Source organism: Monodon monoceros, unplaced genomic scaffold, assembly GCF_005190385.1.
Source record: "Monodon monoceros isolate NGI ecotype Baffin Bay Population unplaced genomic scaffold, NGI_Narwhal_1 Super_Scaffold_10, whole genome shotgun sequence".
In the NCBI taxonomy this organism is placed as follows: Eukaryota; Metazoa; Chordata; class Mammalia; order Artiodactyla; family Monodontidae; genus Monodon; species Monodon monoceros.
In genome coordinates, this window is record NW_021703766.1 from 54727230 (window position 1) to 54745347 (window position 18118).

Below are 18118 nucleotides of genomic sequence, written 5' to 3' on the forward strand. Positions count from 1 at the left end.
AGCCTTGACTCGCTTCCGTTTGCAGATGTCGCCATTGTGGACCCAGAGCCCATGGAAGACCGAATGATGAATGGCGAGGTGAACCCTCCCAGCCCAGACCCGCACCGTAACTTGAGCCCTTCCACATATCCAGTGCTCCTGCCTTCAGATATCATGTCTCAGTACATCATTCTTACCCTTCTCCTCTCAGGACCCTACAGCAGAAGACACACAGGATGTGATACATGCCCACATGAACCGCTGCACCCTCTCAGAGACAATATTCACTCCCATTCCCCTGAGCCCTACGTCCTCCTCCTCTGAGTCCAGTATCTACATGGGACTCAATGTAAACCAAGACCATGCTGAGACCTGACCTGGCCCCAGGCTCTGAGCACACAGAGTGTTACAAAGCAAGGACCTGTACCTCTTTTTAAAGGGGCTCCTCCATGGACACTCTTCCTTCTCCTCAAACCCAGCCCCCCAGCTCTGAGGCTAACAGTGGAGTCTCAAGACTTGTAGGATGGTCTTCAAAATCCCACAACCCCTTAGTAATCTCCCAGCTATTCTAGGACTCTATTATAACTATCCAGCCATTTCCAGAGATTTTATTGCACTCACCCGCACATACTGGATAGCAAATCATTATCATCCTTTTTCTGAAATTCCACTGAAGCAAATCTAGAAGATCTGCCAGTTGATACTTCAAACTATTCAGTTAAAACAACGACAGCAACAACAACTCTTCTGTAAAATTTTACAAAGATGAAGTATAAAATGAACTTATTTACAAAACAGAAACAGACTCACAGAATTAGAGAACAAACTTATGGTTACCAGGGGGGCAGCATGGGGGGAGGGATAGATTGGGAGTTTGGGATTGACATGTACACACTGCTATATTTGAAATAAAATGGCTCAGAACCTTTTTTTTTTTTTTTAAGATTCCATACATATGTGTTAGCATACGGGGCAGGACAGGAATAAAGATGCAGACCTAGAGAATGGACTTGACACGGGGAAGGGGAAGGGTAAGCTGGGATGAAGTGAGAGAGTGGCACGGACATATATACGCTACCAAATGTAATACAGATAGCTAGTGGGAAGCAGCCGCATGGCACAGGGAAATCAGCTCGGTGCTTTGTGACCACCTAGAGGGGTGGGATAGGGAGGGTGGGAGGGAGTCGCAAGAGGGAGGAGATATGGGGATATATGTATATGTACAGCTGATTCACTTTGTTATACAGCAGAAACTAACACACCACTGTAAAGCAATTATACTCCAATAAAGATGTTTAAATAAATAAATAAATAAATAAAATGCCTTTGCATGAAAAAATAAAAGCAATGCAAGTAGGTTAAAAAAAAAAAAGATGAAGCATTTCCTGTTTGAGGTATCCAGTATGGTGGCCACTAGCCATACAAGGGTACTTAAATGAAAATTAGATTAAATTAAATACATTTTAAAATTCAGTTCCTCGGCTACACTAGCCAAAATTCAAGTGCTCAGAAACCGCACATACCTGCTCACTGCCACATGGAACACAGCAAATACGTGACACTTTCATCGTTGTAGAACACAATAGCCGTTCTAGATTGATGACGCCAATTTGAAGACAGAATCCATATTCTCACAGAGCTCAGTCTGATGGAAGAGACCTACAGGTAGTGATGATACTTAACATAATATTACGAGATGACCATACCTAGTGGAATGTAAGTAACAAGGAGAATCTCTTCCTGGAAGGACTTATCACCTCAGCTCCGTGAAAATTTCTGCCGGATATATTTTCACCCAGACTCTAAGAATATCACCTCGTGCTTACACGTTTTCTTAGCACCCATCGTTTTCTGGAGAGAAGCCACACATCTATTCTTAGTACACAATACACTCAGGAAGGTGGCTTTTGCGGAACTCTCCAATCTTACCCTTAATTTTTCATTTTCTAATTTAATCAGTGTCTTCACAAACAGCCCACAAACTACTACATAGAATAAACTAAATGGAGTTAATCTTTAAAAAATTGTGGATCACTATGTTGTACACCTGAAATTTATATAATATTGTTCAATCAACTATACCTCAATTTTTAAAAGAGAACAAAATCCTGCCATTACAGAACATGGATGGACCTGCAGGGTATAATGTTTAGTGAAGAAAGTCAGACAGAGAAAGAGAAATACTATATGTTTTCACTTATGTGTGGAATCTAAAAATCAAAACAAATGAACAAATATAACAAAACAGAATCAGACTCACAGATACAGAGAACAAACTAGTGGTTACCTGAGGGAAGAAGAGGGGTGGCGGGGAGCAAAATAGGTGAAAGGGATTAAGAAATACCAATGACCAGTTATAAAATAAGTAAGTCACAGGGATATAATGTACACCACAGGGAATATAGTCAATATTTGATAATACTTTGTTATGGTGTGTAATCTATAAAAATATTGAATCACTGTGTAATACACCTGTAACTAATATAATATTGTAAGTCAACTATACGTCAATTTTTAAAAATTATTGGGTGTTCAAGGAACTTGGAAATACATACATACAGGGAAAAGATGATACAGTATAAGGAAATCCATAAATTTAAAAAAATCATAAAATTAGCATTTTCAATAAAGAAATTTTACTATCATAAAGATGGTTGAGCATTCAAGATAAAATATAACGTTTGGGAATTTTTTTAAACGTAGGTAAGAAGGAAATAAGAAATTCTATGAAAATCATATCCAATATGAAAAAAGAAAATAATTCAATGTATCAAGGTAATAGCAGATTAGATACTGAAGAATAAATTTCTGGTAAACTTAACAATGTAGTCATAGGTGGGTTGAGTCAGAGATTACGTTTCAAGCCTGGCCATTGTTAAATGATCTGAAGAGACAGCTCTAGTCCGAAAATCTTCCAGGAAGCCCAATTCCTCCCCCAGCTGGGCCCCCCACACTGACTTTTTTAAGGTAAGAAGAGCCTGTGTGAGTCACCAGGTGTCCGTCCCGTGGTCAACTTGTACACGACATTAGTTGGGCCACCATCATAACATCCTGTGTGCTTTTCAGGTTTCCTGGGTCACCGCCTTCTGTTCAGCAGAAGCAGTTCTGTGCTGCCCACCATCACCAGCCTGGCGTGTCTTGGTGGGTCAGGCAGGGAACTCTCTGGTGGACACACTGGGCTGGAACACTGAGTCCTCCACAGCAGAGAGCCCTGCTTCCATGGGGGCAAGGTGGACCTTGATGGCTGAGTTCATCTTCAGCCGAGCACAGTCCTAGCCAACGAGGCTCCCAGGCCAGGTGGAAGCAGGAGTGGGGGGCCAGGTCTTACATGAGATGGATTGTCTGTCATAAGCCTTTCTTTCCAGGGTTCTTCTTGATCCAGAGGATCTGGGCACAAGGGGGTGAGTCTTTTCCCCAAACCTTGGGTTGCCATCCACCTCAAATAAGACCTTCCTGTAATAGGAGGGGATATAGCACAGAAGGTAGGGTGGTGGGTTGACGGTGGGACGTCATAACAATATGAGGGTGAGTCTCTTGGGAAGTAGAAAGTGGGGGCCCAGGAAAGTCTAGCCCCCGATTCTGGTCCAGAAACCCTTCCTAGACACTCTTCTTCCCTCTGCTGAGCCAGGCTCTAGGGCACCAATAGAAGATTGTGATGCTCAGACCTGGCGTGTCTGGGAGGAATCGGTGTTATCTCTAGAGTGAGGGAAGGAAGCAGTGCCAGAAACAACAGCCCCTCAGAGGACAAGGCAATAACTCAAGTCCTCCAGCAGTTCCATGAGAGCAGGCACTGCAGGTACTACTGCTGCTGTCCTGCTTTCAGAAGAGGGGGAGAACCATATACCACGCCCCTGAGACTCCAGGAGGTTGTGTTGTAGGCTCCACCGTGTCACGTGTTTCTCGCGTGAGCTGACATCATTTCACTCAACGCAGGTTATTCTTCTATTCATTGTCTACTCTGTCTTGTCTTATGCAACTAATTTTACATTATCAACATCTAGTACGAGTCCGCTAGTCGGCACTTGCTCAAAGTTCTCAGCAGCTGTTTTTCTTGTAGGAGAAGCCATGTCTCTGTGGTGTAGGAATCTCCATGGGGCATGGCTTCCCCTGGGTTGGAAAGGAGCCTTAGAGACGTGGGAAGGAGGAGGAACCTCTGAGCACAGGGAGGGGAAGGGGCTCCCCATTTTCCTCTGTAAGCTGTGCCTCCTTCTCCCCCAGGTGGTCAGGACAAGCCCTCCCTGTCAGCCCGGCCAAACCCTATGGTTCCTCAAGGGCAGCAAGTGACTCTTCAGTAGACTCCCATCTCGGCTTTGACAGGTTCAGCCTGTACAAGGATGATGGAGCCCATGTCCCTGGGCTCCCAGACATAATATTTCAGAACAGCTTCCTCATGGGCCCTGTAACCTCAGCACATGCAGGGACCTACAGATGTCACGGTTATTACAGTCACTTCCCCTCTGTGTGGTCAGCACCCAGCGAGCCCCTGGAGATCGTGGTCACAGGTCAGAGAGCTCTTGTCCAGAATGGCTACCCGTTGAGCCAATCTTCCTAATCCCAAAGTTTCCGGTGGAAGTGTCAGTCAGGGTCCAGTCAGAACAACAGGAAGCGCTCCAAGTATTTTAGATTAAAGAGTATTTAATGCAGGAACTTGGGTACTATAGTGGGCAGAATAATTGTACCCCATGATGTCCACATCATAATACTCCAAATCTATGAATGTGGTATGTTACATTCCAAGGGAAACGAAATTGGATATGGAACTAATGTTGGTAAGCAGTTGACCTTGAGATGGGGAGATTATCCTGGGTTATCCAGGTGGGCTCAGTGTGATCACAAGGGTCCATATAAGAGAAAGAAGGAGGCAGGAGTGTGAGCATCAGAGTAACAGCGCATAAGAAAGACGCCACCCACCAGCGCTGGCTTCGAAGATAGAGGACAGGGTCATGAAACCAGGAATTCGAGCTGCCTCTCCAAGCTGGAAAAGGTACAGGAACTGATTCTCCCCTAGAGCTCCAGAAGGGAACACAGCCCTGCTGACACCTCGATTTTAACCCAGTGAAACCTGTGTCAGACTTCTGACTCCAAAACTACAAAATCATAGATTTGTGTTCTTTTCAGCCACCATGTTTGCGGCAATTTCTTACGGCAGCAATAGGTAACCAATACAGGTATCCAGGTGACGGATGAGTTAGGAAACCAAACAGGGGAAGCGAGGCTACCCAGCAATAGGTAAGGGCAGGACGCTGGTGCCACCACTAGGCTGGAGTGACATAAGGAGGGGGCAGTGTTCATAGTGCCAGTCTCAGGGGTGCCCCCACAGAAGCAGGGACCATGGAGAAGGCACGGGCATGGCAGGAGATGAGCCCCTGCCCTGCCCCCCATCCACAGGCACAGGCTGGAGGGACACTGAGAGGTGCTGTAGTCCCTGCCTTACCGCTTAATTTTTACCTCCTACCAGGGGTTCTGATGTGTCAAAAAGAACATGAACCTGGGGGCTTCCCTGGTGGCGCAGTGGTTAGAAATCCGCCTGCCAATGCAGGGGACGCGGGTTCGAGCCCTAGTCCAGGAAGATCCCACATGCTGCGGAGCGACTATGCCCGTGAGCCACAACTACGGAAGCCGTGCACCTAGAGCCCGTGCTCGGCAACAAGAGAAGCCACTGCAGTAAGAAGCCCGCGCACCGCAACGAAGAGTAGCCCCCGCTCGCCGCTACTAGAGAAAGCCCGTGTGCAGCAACAGAGACCCAATACAGCCAAAAATCAATAAATAAAATAAATAAATTTATTTTTAAAAAGATAAATAGGGCTTCCCTGGTGGTGCAGTGGTTGAGAGTCCGCCTGCCGATGCAGGGGACACGGGTTCATGCCCCGGTCCGGGAAGATCCCACATGCCGCGGAGCGGCTGGGCCCGTGAGCCATGGCCGTTGAGCCTGCGCGTCTGGAGCCTGTCCCCCGCAACGGGAGAGGCCGCAACAGTGAGAGGCCCGCGTACCGCAAAAAAAAAAAAAAAAAAAAAGATAAATAATTTCTAAGGCTCCAATGTATAGCATGGTGAGTATAATTAACGATACTGTATTCTATACTTAAAAGTTGCTGAGACAGTAGATCTAACCACACACACACACAAAGAAATGGCAATTATGTGAGGTGGTAGAGGCATTAGCTAATGCCACAATGGACCTCGTTCCGCAGCACCGAAGTGTAACAAATCAACATACTGTGCACCTAAACTTACACAATGCTATGTCAGTTACATCTCCATAAAGCTGAGAAAGAGTGATGCCTTGCAATGAAAATGAGACAGCCAGTAGAAAGTCTGATGTGAAATATTTGACTTCTCATACTTGAAGAACTAGTAATAGCCAGGTATCTGTAACCAAATTGATCTGTCTGCCCATCTGTCTATCTACCTACCTACCTACTTATCTACCTATCTATCTAATCTATATTCTCTATCAATCCACCATCTATCTATAGATTACAGGTTTAAATATAGATACAGATATAGATATAGGAAGTTCTTTCTTTAGAGATGGTGAATACCTCCTGAAAAACAATTCCTCTGCATGCTGGCATCGAGATAGTCCAAAGCATAAGAGCACACTGCCTGCCTGATTGAGCCCAAACTTGGTCCATGAATTCCGGGGAGGACATGTGGATCCGTAACAGCCAAGGCCACTTGGCTCTTGACTGACGGGTCAATGAAGAAATACCTCTGTCTGTATGGCACCCATCTAATATTCTGTCCCAAGCTCTTCCATTTAGATGTGGGATGTTGTCCAAAGAAGGATTTGAGCCCCATTAGACACTGGTTAAGGAAAACACTCACTTCTTATCTGAAACATAAACAGGGAGATTGATCTCCTCTTAGACTCCACCCAAGAGCTCCCCAGAATGAAGTTCTTTGGAAAGGAACCATTCCTGTGGAGCAATAGATGTAGAAATTCTCTGATGAGCAACTCTGCTGTCATATTTCCTGTGGATCTTACTGTCTCATGAGAATCTGTCATCTGCTGACGTGCACCAACAAGTGGCTAACGGGGCTGAGGCTGGCTGTGTCAGAACCATGGCCCCCAGAGACACCACCCTCTTCTACCTCGGTGAGTCCTCAAATGCAAGTGGGTTAGAGGGAAAGATGGGGGGATCCCCAAATAGTCAAGGTCTCTCTCAACATGAGAACTCAGTGATTTTAGGAGCTGCAGAGAAGATTCTTATCTCCTTAGTGGAGAGAGATGGTCTTTGCCCAGGTATCTGTAACTACATCTGCCCAAGTCTCAACTCCATGCTAGCCTGTAAGGCTCCATGATCAAGTGGTCAAGTTGACCTTGTGGGGTTCATTCAACCCATGCCATGCTGTCTGGAGACCCATGATGGTTCCAGAGTTCCTACAGATGAGAGCCTCAGGGCTGGAATCTGGAAGATAAAACTAAAAGATATCTTGTTTACTATGTTTGCTGTAGAAGAAAGAAAGGTCAACTGTGGGACTTCCCTGGCAGTCCAGTGGTTAAGAATCCACGCTTCCACTGCAGGGGGTGTGGGTTCGATCCCTGGTCAGGGAAATGAGATCCCACAGGCCCTGCGGTGTGGCCAAAAAATAAAATCATTTTTTAAAATGCCACCTGTGTGTCATTATGTTGGGTGATTTGTAATAAAGACTGGAGATGTGCGGGTTGAGTTTTCATGGCTGCTTCTCTTCCAGTGCTCTGTCTTGGCCAGAAGATTGAGGCACAGGATGGTAAGTGTTGCCCTAAGTCTCCTCCAGTCGCCCTATATCCTCATGGCAGCTCCAGGATAGAAGAGCAGGAGAAATAGTCTAAAGCCCAGACGAATTCCAATTTTATTCTTTGTTCTAGCTGTCTCTGCTGTGCTCCCCTTGCATAACTTCCACCTCACTCTGGTATCTTGGGATCCCTCAAACGCATGGTGCTCAGACCTGGATTTAGCCTTTGCCTCTGTTAGGCTGACTGTCCATCAGAGGTGTGCATCTTACTGAATGTTCACGACTGCAGGGATGAGAAAGTCGGGAACCATCTTCCATTGTCCAGCAGCCTCCCTATATCAAATGTACCTGCTTTCACAACCTAACTCTCCCCACTTCTATCCACTTTGCTTCATTTAAAGGGACACTGCCTTAGAGAACTTTACGCAAGTAGCTTCAGCTCTCAGAACCAATTTATCTATAAAAGAGAAATAAAAATAATAATGGAATCTATTTCATTGGATCATTGTGAGGCTTAATCGAGATAAACCATGTAAATAAAGTCAGTCACGTATTTGGTAAGTGTGTTACCTGTGATGATGAGGATGAAGGTGATCACGGGGGATAAAAAAGGTACTTGGACTCTATATGAAGGCCCAAGTCTCCACTTTCCTTGATTCATTACTTTTTTTTTTTTTTTTTTTTTTGGCTGAGGTGGGTCTTCGTTGCTGCGCGCGGGCTTTCTCTAGTTGTGGCGAGCGGGGGCTACTCTTCATCGCGGTGCGCGGGCTTCTCATTGCCGTGGCTTCTCTTGTTGTGCAGCACAGGCTCTAGGCACACGGGCTTCAGTAGTTGTGGCACGTGAGCTCAGTAGTTGTGGCTCACGAGCTCTAGAGCACAGGCTCAGTAGTTGTGGCGCACGGGCTTAGTGTCTCCGCGGCATGTGGGATCTTCCCTGACCAGGGCTCAAACCCATGTCCCCTGCATTGGCAGGCGGACTCTTAACCACTGAGCCACCAGGGAAGTCCTGATTCATTACTTTTTTTTTTTTTTTTTTTTTTTTTGCGGTACACAGGCCTCTCACTGCTGTGGCCTCTCCCGCTGCGGAGCAGAGGCTCCGGACGCGTAGGCTCAGCGGCCATGGCTCACGGGCCCAGCCGCTCCGCGGCATGTGGGATCTTCCCGGACCGGGGCACGAACCCATGTCCCCCGCATTGGCAGGCGGACCCCCAACCACTGCGCCACCAGGGAAGCCCCTGATTCATTACTTTTTAATGCTAATTAATGATACAACATAAGGTTTTCTGAGAAGACGCACTTACTTTATTTACTCTCCTATCTTCCCCAATGAGTAAGCCAAGTTCTATCTAAAATGGATGCTTAAATTATAAATAAAAATGTGACTTTGGGCTAAAAAATAAAATAAGAAATAAAGGGACACTGCCTTAGTTGTACCCTCCTGTAGAACCTGCATATTCTTCTGTAGTACAGTAGCAAGCACTGAGCAGTACTACATTGCTGCTGTATATTCTGTCGCCCCAACTACCTCGTCCTCCTAAGGGGTGAAACCGCTTGTCCATCCACGTCTCCTTTCTTCCAGTTCCTTCTGAAGACTGTAGCCTGGATTATTTGTGTCTTTAAAATACGAATATATTTACCTCCCTCTTAAAGGTCCTCAGTACTCAATCTTCAGATAAACCTACCCACTTCCCCAGGTCTCTCAAGCTCTGCCCACCTGGCTTGTGACTACCCGTCCAGCTCACCTTCCACTCTCCCTCTGACTCTCTCTGCTTTTCACCCGTGCTGACCTTAATTTAGCTTCTCCTTCACTCCTTGCACCTTATTAACTCGGGGATGTCCTCCATTGTCCTTCTATCTAACTGCAAGGCTCCAAACGTTCCTATCCACGTTGCCTAGGCAAATTTTTTTTTTTAAGGCTGCACTGGGTCTTAGTTGCAGCATTCTGACTTCTCAATTGTGGCATGTGGGCTTCTTAGTTGCAGCATGCATACAGGATCTAGTTCCCCAACCAGGGATCGAACCTGGGCCCCCTGCATTGGGAGTGCGGAGTCTTACCTACTGCGCCACCAGGGAAGTCCCTGCCTAGACAATTCTTACTCATCCTCACATAGCAGCTGAACGCTCATGTCTGTTATCAGATCTCCAAGTTCTACACCTTCAGAACTGCAGACCATACATCATGACCTACAGTTGCATCCTGGTTTATTTTTTAAATTAATATCTGACTTTTTTCTACATCATCATTCTTAAAGGTAGGGGTCTGTTTAGGTCAGCATTTCTCAACCTCAGTACTATTGGCATTTGAGACTGGATGATCCTTTGTTTTAGGGGCAGTCCTGTGAAGTATAGGATATTAAGCAACATCTCGTCCTCTACCTGCTACATGCCAATAGTATCTTCCACCACAACTGTGACAGCCAAAGATGTCTCCAGGTATTGACAGACTGTCCCCTGGCAGGGAGAACTGTCTGTCTCCTGTTGAGCGCCACTGGTTTAAGCCATGATAGTAGATAAACAATGTGCTGAGTTAATGGAGGCATCTCTCTGTGTATCTCGGAATAACAAATACATGGGAGGTATTGGTGAGTGAACGCTACTGGACGTAAGGAAGTCCTGCAGGGTTCGTCTTGCTTCACAACAATCCTGCTGAGGACGGCAAACTCCCTTGTTTCCCCCTTCACAGAGCTGCAGTTGAGCACATCACTATCAGGTCTAAAATAGATGATACGCCTTGACAAAGGGAACCAGCAGATTCTGGGTATCCCTCCCCCCGTTTGCTAGTTTCTGTATAGGGGTTAAAGCCAAGGACAGAAGTCTTCAACATGCAAAGTCACTTGCTTAACGCCACTCCGTGTGAATGCACTGGTGCCAAGAAGCTAACCCGCACCTTCGGGTACCCCAAAACATTCCCAAATCCCGTTCCATCCTAAACCGCACTCCCAGAGCGGGAGTTTCCAAGTCCCAGCCTTTCCGCCCTCTCTCACAGATCTAATCACCATATCCGTCAGACACTTGGCTGTCCCCCACACTGCATTCTCTAACTGCTGCAGGAGAGACAGCTCTCCCCCATCTGCAGAGGAGCTGGAGTGAGACAGTCCTAGTTTGCCAGACCAGGCTGCACCACTCTTCAGTTTGTGGTCTTGAGCAATGGGCACGGTTTCCCCAAGCTTCAGCACCCTTACGTTAGAGTGAAGAGCAGAATTGCATTCTCATAAGGATTACCATGGCAACAAAACACCAAACAAACTGCCGGGCAGACCAGCAGTTGCTAGGGGCTGCAGAGAGGGTAGGATTAACGTGGATGGGGTCTCCTCTGCGGGGCGATGAAAATGGAAGTAGACGGAGGTGATGACTGCACGACACTGTGAATGTACTAAATGCCACCGAATTGCATACGTTAAAAATGGTTAACTTTACATTACGTAAATTTCACCTGAATAAAAAATATATATAACAAGGAAGGAATTCAGTTCCTCAAAAAATCCTTCAGTTCTTAAAAGCTAAATGTCCAATCCAGCAATTCCACTTGCATATATATAACAAAAGAAATTGAAAGCAGGGATTCTAACAAGATATTTATACACCCATGTTCATAGCAACATTATTCACAATAGCCAGAAGGTGGAAACAACCCAAATAGCCATTGACATGAATGTATAAGTAAAACGTGGTCTATACAAACAGTGGAATATTATTCAGCCGTAAAAAGGAAAGATATTCTGACATGGGCTACAACATGGATGGATCTTGATGACATTACACGAAGTCAAATGTGCCAGACACAGAAAGACAAATATTGTGTTATTCCACTGACACAAGGTACGTAGGATAGGGAAATTCATAGAGACAGAAAGTCAATTAGAAGTGACCAGGGCCTAAGGAAAGAGAGAGTGGAGAGTTCCTGCTTAATGGTTACAGGGTTTTTGTTTGAAATCATGAAAAAGTCCTGAAAGTAGATGGTCGTGATGGTTGCACAATAGGGTGAGTGTAATTAATGCCACTGAGCTGTGCACTTAAAATTGGTTTACTGCTGCTTCCCACTAGCTATCTATTTTACATTTGGTAGTGTGTATGTGTCGATGCTACTCTCACTTCGCCCCAGCTTCCCCCTCCCTTGCCAAAAAAACGGTTTAAATAGTAAACGTTGTGTTTAATAACACATTTTATTTCACCACAATTAGAAAATACTAAAAACAAATATTTTAAAGGCAGGAAATATAAGTCCATCACACCTTAATTTATTTGTTCCCCGCTAGTGAAAGAAAGAAGTATGGTTTCTCCATGGCAGGGCACCTGAGTCTGGGCTCTATTTTCTTCTAGGGAATCTTTCCATTCCTACCATATCTGCCACGCCCGGTTCTGTGATTCCCTGGAATGAGTCTGTGAAGATCCTGTGTGGGGGAACTCCTGAGTCTTACCTGTACCAACTGGAGATCCTGGGAAACTCCACATACAAAGTGGTGGAGAAGAAATTGGGATTTCAGAAGACAGCTGAGTTTGTCATTAAACACATGGATACAAATACTGCAGGACGTTATCAGTGCCGATACAGAAAACAGTACAGCTGGTCAGTGCATAGTGAAGCCCTGGAGCTGGTAGTGACAGGTGAGGCCTGTCTCTGACCCTCAGCTCTTTTTCCTTGCTTATCTTTTCAGAGATGCTATTTTTAGAACAGTTTCAGATTTCCAGGGAAACGGAGGAGATACAACAGAGTTCCCACATACCCAGCACCCAGGTGTGAACATTTTCCTTTAGTATGATACACCCCTTACCATTAATGAACCAATATTGATACAGTATAATGAGCCAACGTTCATTGAGATTTCCTTCGTGGTTACCCAACCTCCTTCATCTATTCTGGGATCCCATCCCACACTGCATTTAGTCGTCATGTCTCTTTAGTTCCCTCTTGGCTGTGGAAGTTGCTCAGACTTTCCTTGTCTTTGATGACCTCGACAGTTTTGAGGGGTGCTGCTCTGGTGTTTTTCAGGATGCTCCACTATTGGACGTTGTCTAATGTTTTACTCATGGTAAGACAGGGGCTATGGATCACGGTGAAGATGACCACCAAGGCCCAGTGCCATTTTTTTTTTTTTTTTTTTTTGCGCTACGCAGGCCTCTCACTGTTGTGCCCTCTCCCGTTGCGGAGCACAGGCTCTGGACGCGCAGGCTCAGCGGCCACGGCTCACGGGCCCAGCCGCAGCGGCACGTGGGATCCTCCAGGACCGGGGCACGAACCCACGTCCCCTGCATCGGCAGGCGGACTCTCAACCACTGCGCCACCAGGGAAGCCCCAGCGCCATTTTTAATCATATCATAGCAAGGGTACGTACTATACCAGTGAATACGGCTGTTGACGCTGAGCTCGCATACCCGGCTGAGATGGTGTTTGTCAGGCTTCTCCACTGTAACACGTCTCTTCCTCCCACCCTCCCTTTCCATGTGGAAGGAAATCACTATCTGCATACCTAAGGAGTGAGGAGTTACGCTCCTGCGGTATGCGTCCAGCCCTCAGTTTGAAGCTCTGTCCTCAGGGTGGCCTAACCCCGTGTTTCTAGAAGGTTGCACCCTGAGTTTCCAGGTTCTTCTACCTTTTCTTCTTATACAAAGAATAAAAAGAAAATCCTTCGGCCCCTGCCATAACTCCTCAGACTCTCCGGATACCATTCCCTCTCTTCCCCAACATATGGCTTGTGATACTGTAACTTATACTAAGAAACATATATTCGGTCTTCATCCTCGTTCCTGGCACAGAGCTCCCCAAACCTTTGGGATTCCCTGAGCGATGAGCAATAAAGGTGTCTTCATTTTCATAAGAAATCCCTTTCAACCACACCTGACTTTATGTTAATGAGGTGACTTTTGGAAAGCACCTAAAGATGGGGGCTGGTTGCCAGGGGTCATGGGACAGTTGGAACTTTCAGCCCCACCTCACCTGACCTCCAGAGAGGGCAGAGAGGCTGGAGGTTAAATCAATCACCAATGGCCAAAGACTTAAAGAGTCTTGCCTATGTAACGAAGCCCTATGCATCTCTTCCATCTGGCTGTCCCTGATACATGCTTTCATAATAAACCAAAAATCTAGTAAGTAAACTGGTTTCCTGAGTTCTGTAAGCCACCCTAGCAAATAAATTGAACCCAAGAACTGGGTCCTGGGAACTTCTGATTTATAGCCATTGTGTCAGAAGCACAGGTGACAACCTAGACTTTTGATTGGCGTCTGAAGTGGGGGTGGTCTTGTAGGACTGAGCTCTTAACCTGGAGCCCTAAACCTGGGGGATCTGACGTTATTTCCAGGGAGAGAGTGTCAGAATTGAGTTGACTTGGGCTTCCCTGGTGGCGCAGTGGTTGAGAGTCCGCCTGCCGATGCAGGGGACGCGGGTTCGTGCCCCGGTCCAGGAAGATCCCACATGCCGCGGAGCGGCTGGGCCCGTGAGCCACAGCCGCTGAGCCTGCGCGTCCAGAGCCTGTGCTTCGCAACGGGAGAGGCCACAACAGTGAGAGGCCCGCGTACCGCAAAAAATAAATAAATAAATAATTGAGTTGACTTGTGAGATGCCCAGCTGGGGTCTCATAATTGCTCGGGGGTGTGGGGAGAAACCCACACACTGCAATTGGGAACAGAATCGTGTGGCACTTCTGGCTTTAGAGACTAGATCTCTCTCTCTCGAAGATGGCATCTCATCTGCTTGCTTGATCAGCTCTATCTACAGTAACTGGGGACAGAGTATAGATCCTGTAGTAGTGAAATGGGATGTTACCACCTCCCGTTCCGTTGCAGCAGGAAATGTCAGATTCTTCGCTTCTCTTAGCATGGATCCAACATGAGTGGCGGGGATCCAGGGGGATGACACAAAATCTTGCTAACAGCTCACTCTCTGCTCTTTTAGGCTTGTATGACAAACCCTCCCTCTCCACTAATGGGTACCTCGTGGTGATGCCAGGGGAGAATGTTTCCCTCCGGTGCAGTTCAGCACACATCTCGTTCAATAGATTTTCACTGAGCAAGGAGAGAAGGGCCGTTCTGTCACAGCACCAAAACGGGGGACGCTGGGGTGACTTCATTCTGGGTCCTGTGAACCTCAGCTTCTCAGGGATCTACACATGCTACAGTTGGTACAGTGGCAGCCCTTATGTATGGTCAGCCCCCAGTGATGCCCTGCAGCTTGTGGTCACAGGTAAGTGCACCCCCGCCCACACGTATGTCCTCTTCCTCAGGGCTCTGGCTGACTGTTCAGGGCCTTGGCATCAGGCAGGAATACAAAGAGATGCACTAAGAAAGAACAGTGGGGCAGGAGAGAGTCATTACTCAGAGCACCACGAAGAGAGAAGAAGCACTTCTCTATCCATTCTTCTGTTGACGGACATTTAGGCTGCTTCTGTGTCTTGGCTATTGTAAAAGCACTGCAATGAACGCTGGGGTGCATGTATCCTTTCGGACCATGTCTTTCTCCAGATATATGTCCAGGAGTGGGACTGAAGGATCATACGGTAGCTGTATTTTTAGTTTTTTAAGGAACCTCCACACTGTTCTCCACAGTGTCTGTACCAATTTACATTCCCACCAACAGTGTAGGAGGGTTCCCTTCTCTCCACACCCTCTCCGGCAGAAGATGTGGTACATATATACAATGCAATATTACTCAGCCATAAAAAGGAATGAAATAATGCTATCTGCAGTAACATGGATGGACCTAGAGATTGTCATACTGAGTGAAGTAAGTCAGACAGAGAAAGACAAATATCGTGTGATATCGCTTATATGCGGAATCTTTTCTTTAAAAAAATGACACAAATGAACTTATTTACGAAACAGAAACAGACTCACAGACTTAGAGAACGAACTTATGGTTACCAGTGGGGAAGGGGGGGGGATAGTTAGGGAGTTTGGGACTGACAGGTACACGCTGCTATATTTAAAATGAATAACCAACAAGGCCCTACTGTACAGCACAGAGAACTCTGCTCAATACTATGTAACAACCTAAATGGGAAAAGAATTTGAAAAAGAATAGATACATGTATAACTGAATCACTTTGCTGTACACCTGAAACTGTCACAACATTATTAATCGACTGTACTCCAATATAAAATAAATATTTTAAAAAATGAGAGAGAGAGAAGAAGCACTTCTCACCCACATCACATTTGACTTTCACATCCTCTCCTTGAGTTCTCCAGTTTCCTTTGAAAACACATGGCCTGTTGAGAAAGGAGAGGCCAACGTTTGGAGTCACATTAAGGGGTGTTGTTGAGATAGGAGATGCCAGACACAAGTTTTGACGAATCCACTTCCTTTTTCACATGCTTAGTTGCAGCTGAGAATCCTGAAACTAACCTATAATACTAGAATCCACTCGGAGTGGGTGACTGAGGAAGACTCTAAAAAAACTCTATCGAGGGCCTTCCCTGGTGGTCCAGTGGTTAAGACTCGGTGCTTCCACTGCAGACAGCACAGGTTCCATCCCTAGTCGGGAAACCAGATTCCAGATGCCGTGCTGTGCAGCCAAAAAAAAAAAAAAACAAAAACCCTCTATCAAGAGCTTCATTTTTGGGAATTCACTAGTGGTCCAATGGTTAAGACTCGGGGCTTTCACTGCCATGGGCCCCCTGGCTGGGTAACTAAGATCCTGCAAGCCACGCGGTGTGGTCAAAAAAAAAAAAGTTTCATTTTTATATTGTTTGCACGCATCACCGCCCAGAGGGAGAAAACGAAGAGTCACAGCAGAGGAAAGCAGCTGCTAACTGCTGAGTGGGAGTGACCACACTTGTCTCTCTTATGTACCTTGTCCAGTCATTCTACAAGCTAAGCAAATATGCTAGTCATGGCACTGTGAGATCACACAGACAGAATGGTCTTTTCAACGAATGTTGCAGGGACAACTGGGAAACAGGGGAGGAGGGGTGAATTCATTAGCCTTTTCCTTTAGAGTAGATAATCAGTGAATCTTGTTTTAGAAATCACCTCCTATCCAACATCAAGGTGGTATTACCTTCTCAAACTTGAAACATTTTGCACTTCGCAGTTAGGAACTCCAAATCCACTTGGAACTGATTTCTGTATTTTAACAGGAGCGAGTTACTAGGATTTCTCAGCATTGTAATTTCACACTATTTTATTACATCTTGAGAGGAATAGAGGCCCATGAAGTCCATAAAACAAATGGAGAAATCTTTTTAAAGGTTCAGTGAACAGAAATGTCTGGTGAAAGGTCACACAATAGTGGAGATAAATTTTCCCTAAGTTTTTGCGTTCTGTTTTGTTTTTGTTTTTCGTGTTTTGTTTCTTTGGCGGCATGGCATGCGGGATCCTGGTTCCCTGAGCGGGCATTGAACCCGTGTCCCCTACAGTGGAAGCACAGAGTCTTACCTCCTGGATGGCCAGGGAAGTCCCAAATTTTTCTCTAAGCTTATCTGAAATGTTTCTCCTACTTGCCTCCCAGATACCAGCCATCCTGTACCCTTTGTCATGTATGAGAAAGGAACACACGTTGTTCTGTGGGGTGAAGATGACGTAGAGGAGAGACTTTCAGACTCTGGATCCATGAAGATGTTGCAGGGACATGATTAGACAGTCAGTGACACTGCCACGTGAGGAGGGAATGAAAAGCAAACACAACATGCTCATACCCACCTCCTCCCCGTTTTATAAGACTCCCCGGGGAACCACACCCTTGGACCTACGTTTAATATGAAGTAGGGTGCTCATGAATGCATGCACGTGTGGAGAAGGGGGTCCCAGTGAAACCACAAATAGGGAAATGAGCTCCCCTTCCAGGGCTCTTGGGATGGGATGGAATGAAACATGACCAGTGATCATTCATCTCTTCTAATTACGTCTCTAGATACCACGAACCAAGATTACACGACGGAGAACTTGATTCGAATGGGCATGGCAGGGCTGCCCCTGGTGGTTCTCTTGGTCATTCTGGCTGAAAATTGGCTTGGCCGTCAGGTTCCACACAAGGAAGACCAGCAAGAACTGCCTGAACTGAGCTGCAGTAGACAGAAAACTCAGACAGAATGGACCTTTGGACTAACTCCAAAGGGTCACCAGGTAGACACCAGGCACTGAATACAACAGCCAGCACTTGTGGAGTCCTGGAAAGCTCCATGGAGAACACAAGGGAGAACGAGGTGCTAACCAGCTTGGATCCCTTTGCAAACCAATCAAATGGTATTTTCTTATATGAATCTGATATATTTGCAGCCCACCCTGCTAGACTTTGGTGATAAAATTCTCAGTACAGGGCCTTCCCTGGTGGTGTAGTGGATAAGACTCCACACTCCCAATGCAGGGGGCCCGGGTTCAATCCCTGGTCAGGGAACTAGATATACCACATGCATCCCGCAACTAAGAGTTTGCATGCCACAACTAAGGAGCCCGCCTGCCGCAACTAAGGACCCCACGTGGTGCAA

The 18118-nt window shown here is 46.2% G+C and overlaps 2 protein-coding genes across 2 annotated transcripts in view; one reads left to right on the forward strand and one right to left on the reverse strand.

Moving 5' to 3' along the window:
• Nucleotides 1-18118, reverse strand: part of LOC114908066 (NACHT, LRR and PYD domains-containing protein 7-like) — a 582624-nt gene that overhangs the window by 509138 nt on the left and 55368 nt on the right.
• On the forward strand, nt 7045-17774 carry FCAR (Fc fragment of IgA receptor). The gene is made up of 5 exons (XM_029245148.1): nt 7045-7078; nt 7678-7713; nt 12019-12303; nt 14589-14876; nt 17545-17774. Exons 1-5 carry the CDS (start codon nt 7045-7047, stop codon nt 17772-17774), a joined length of 873 nt encoding a protein of 290 aa, XP_029100981.1.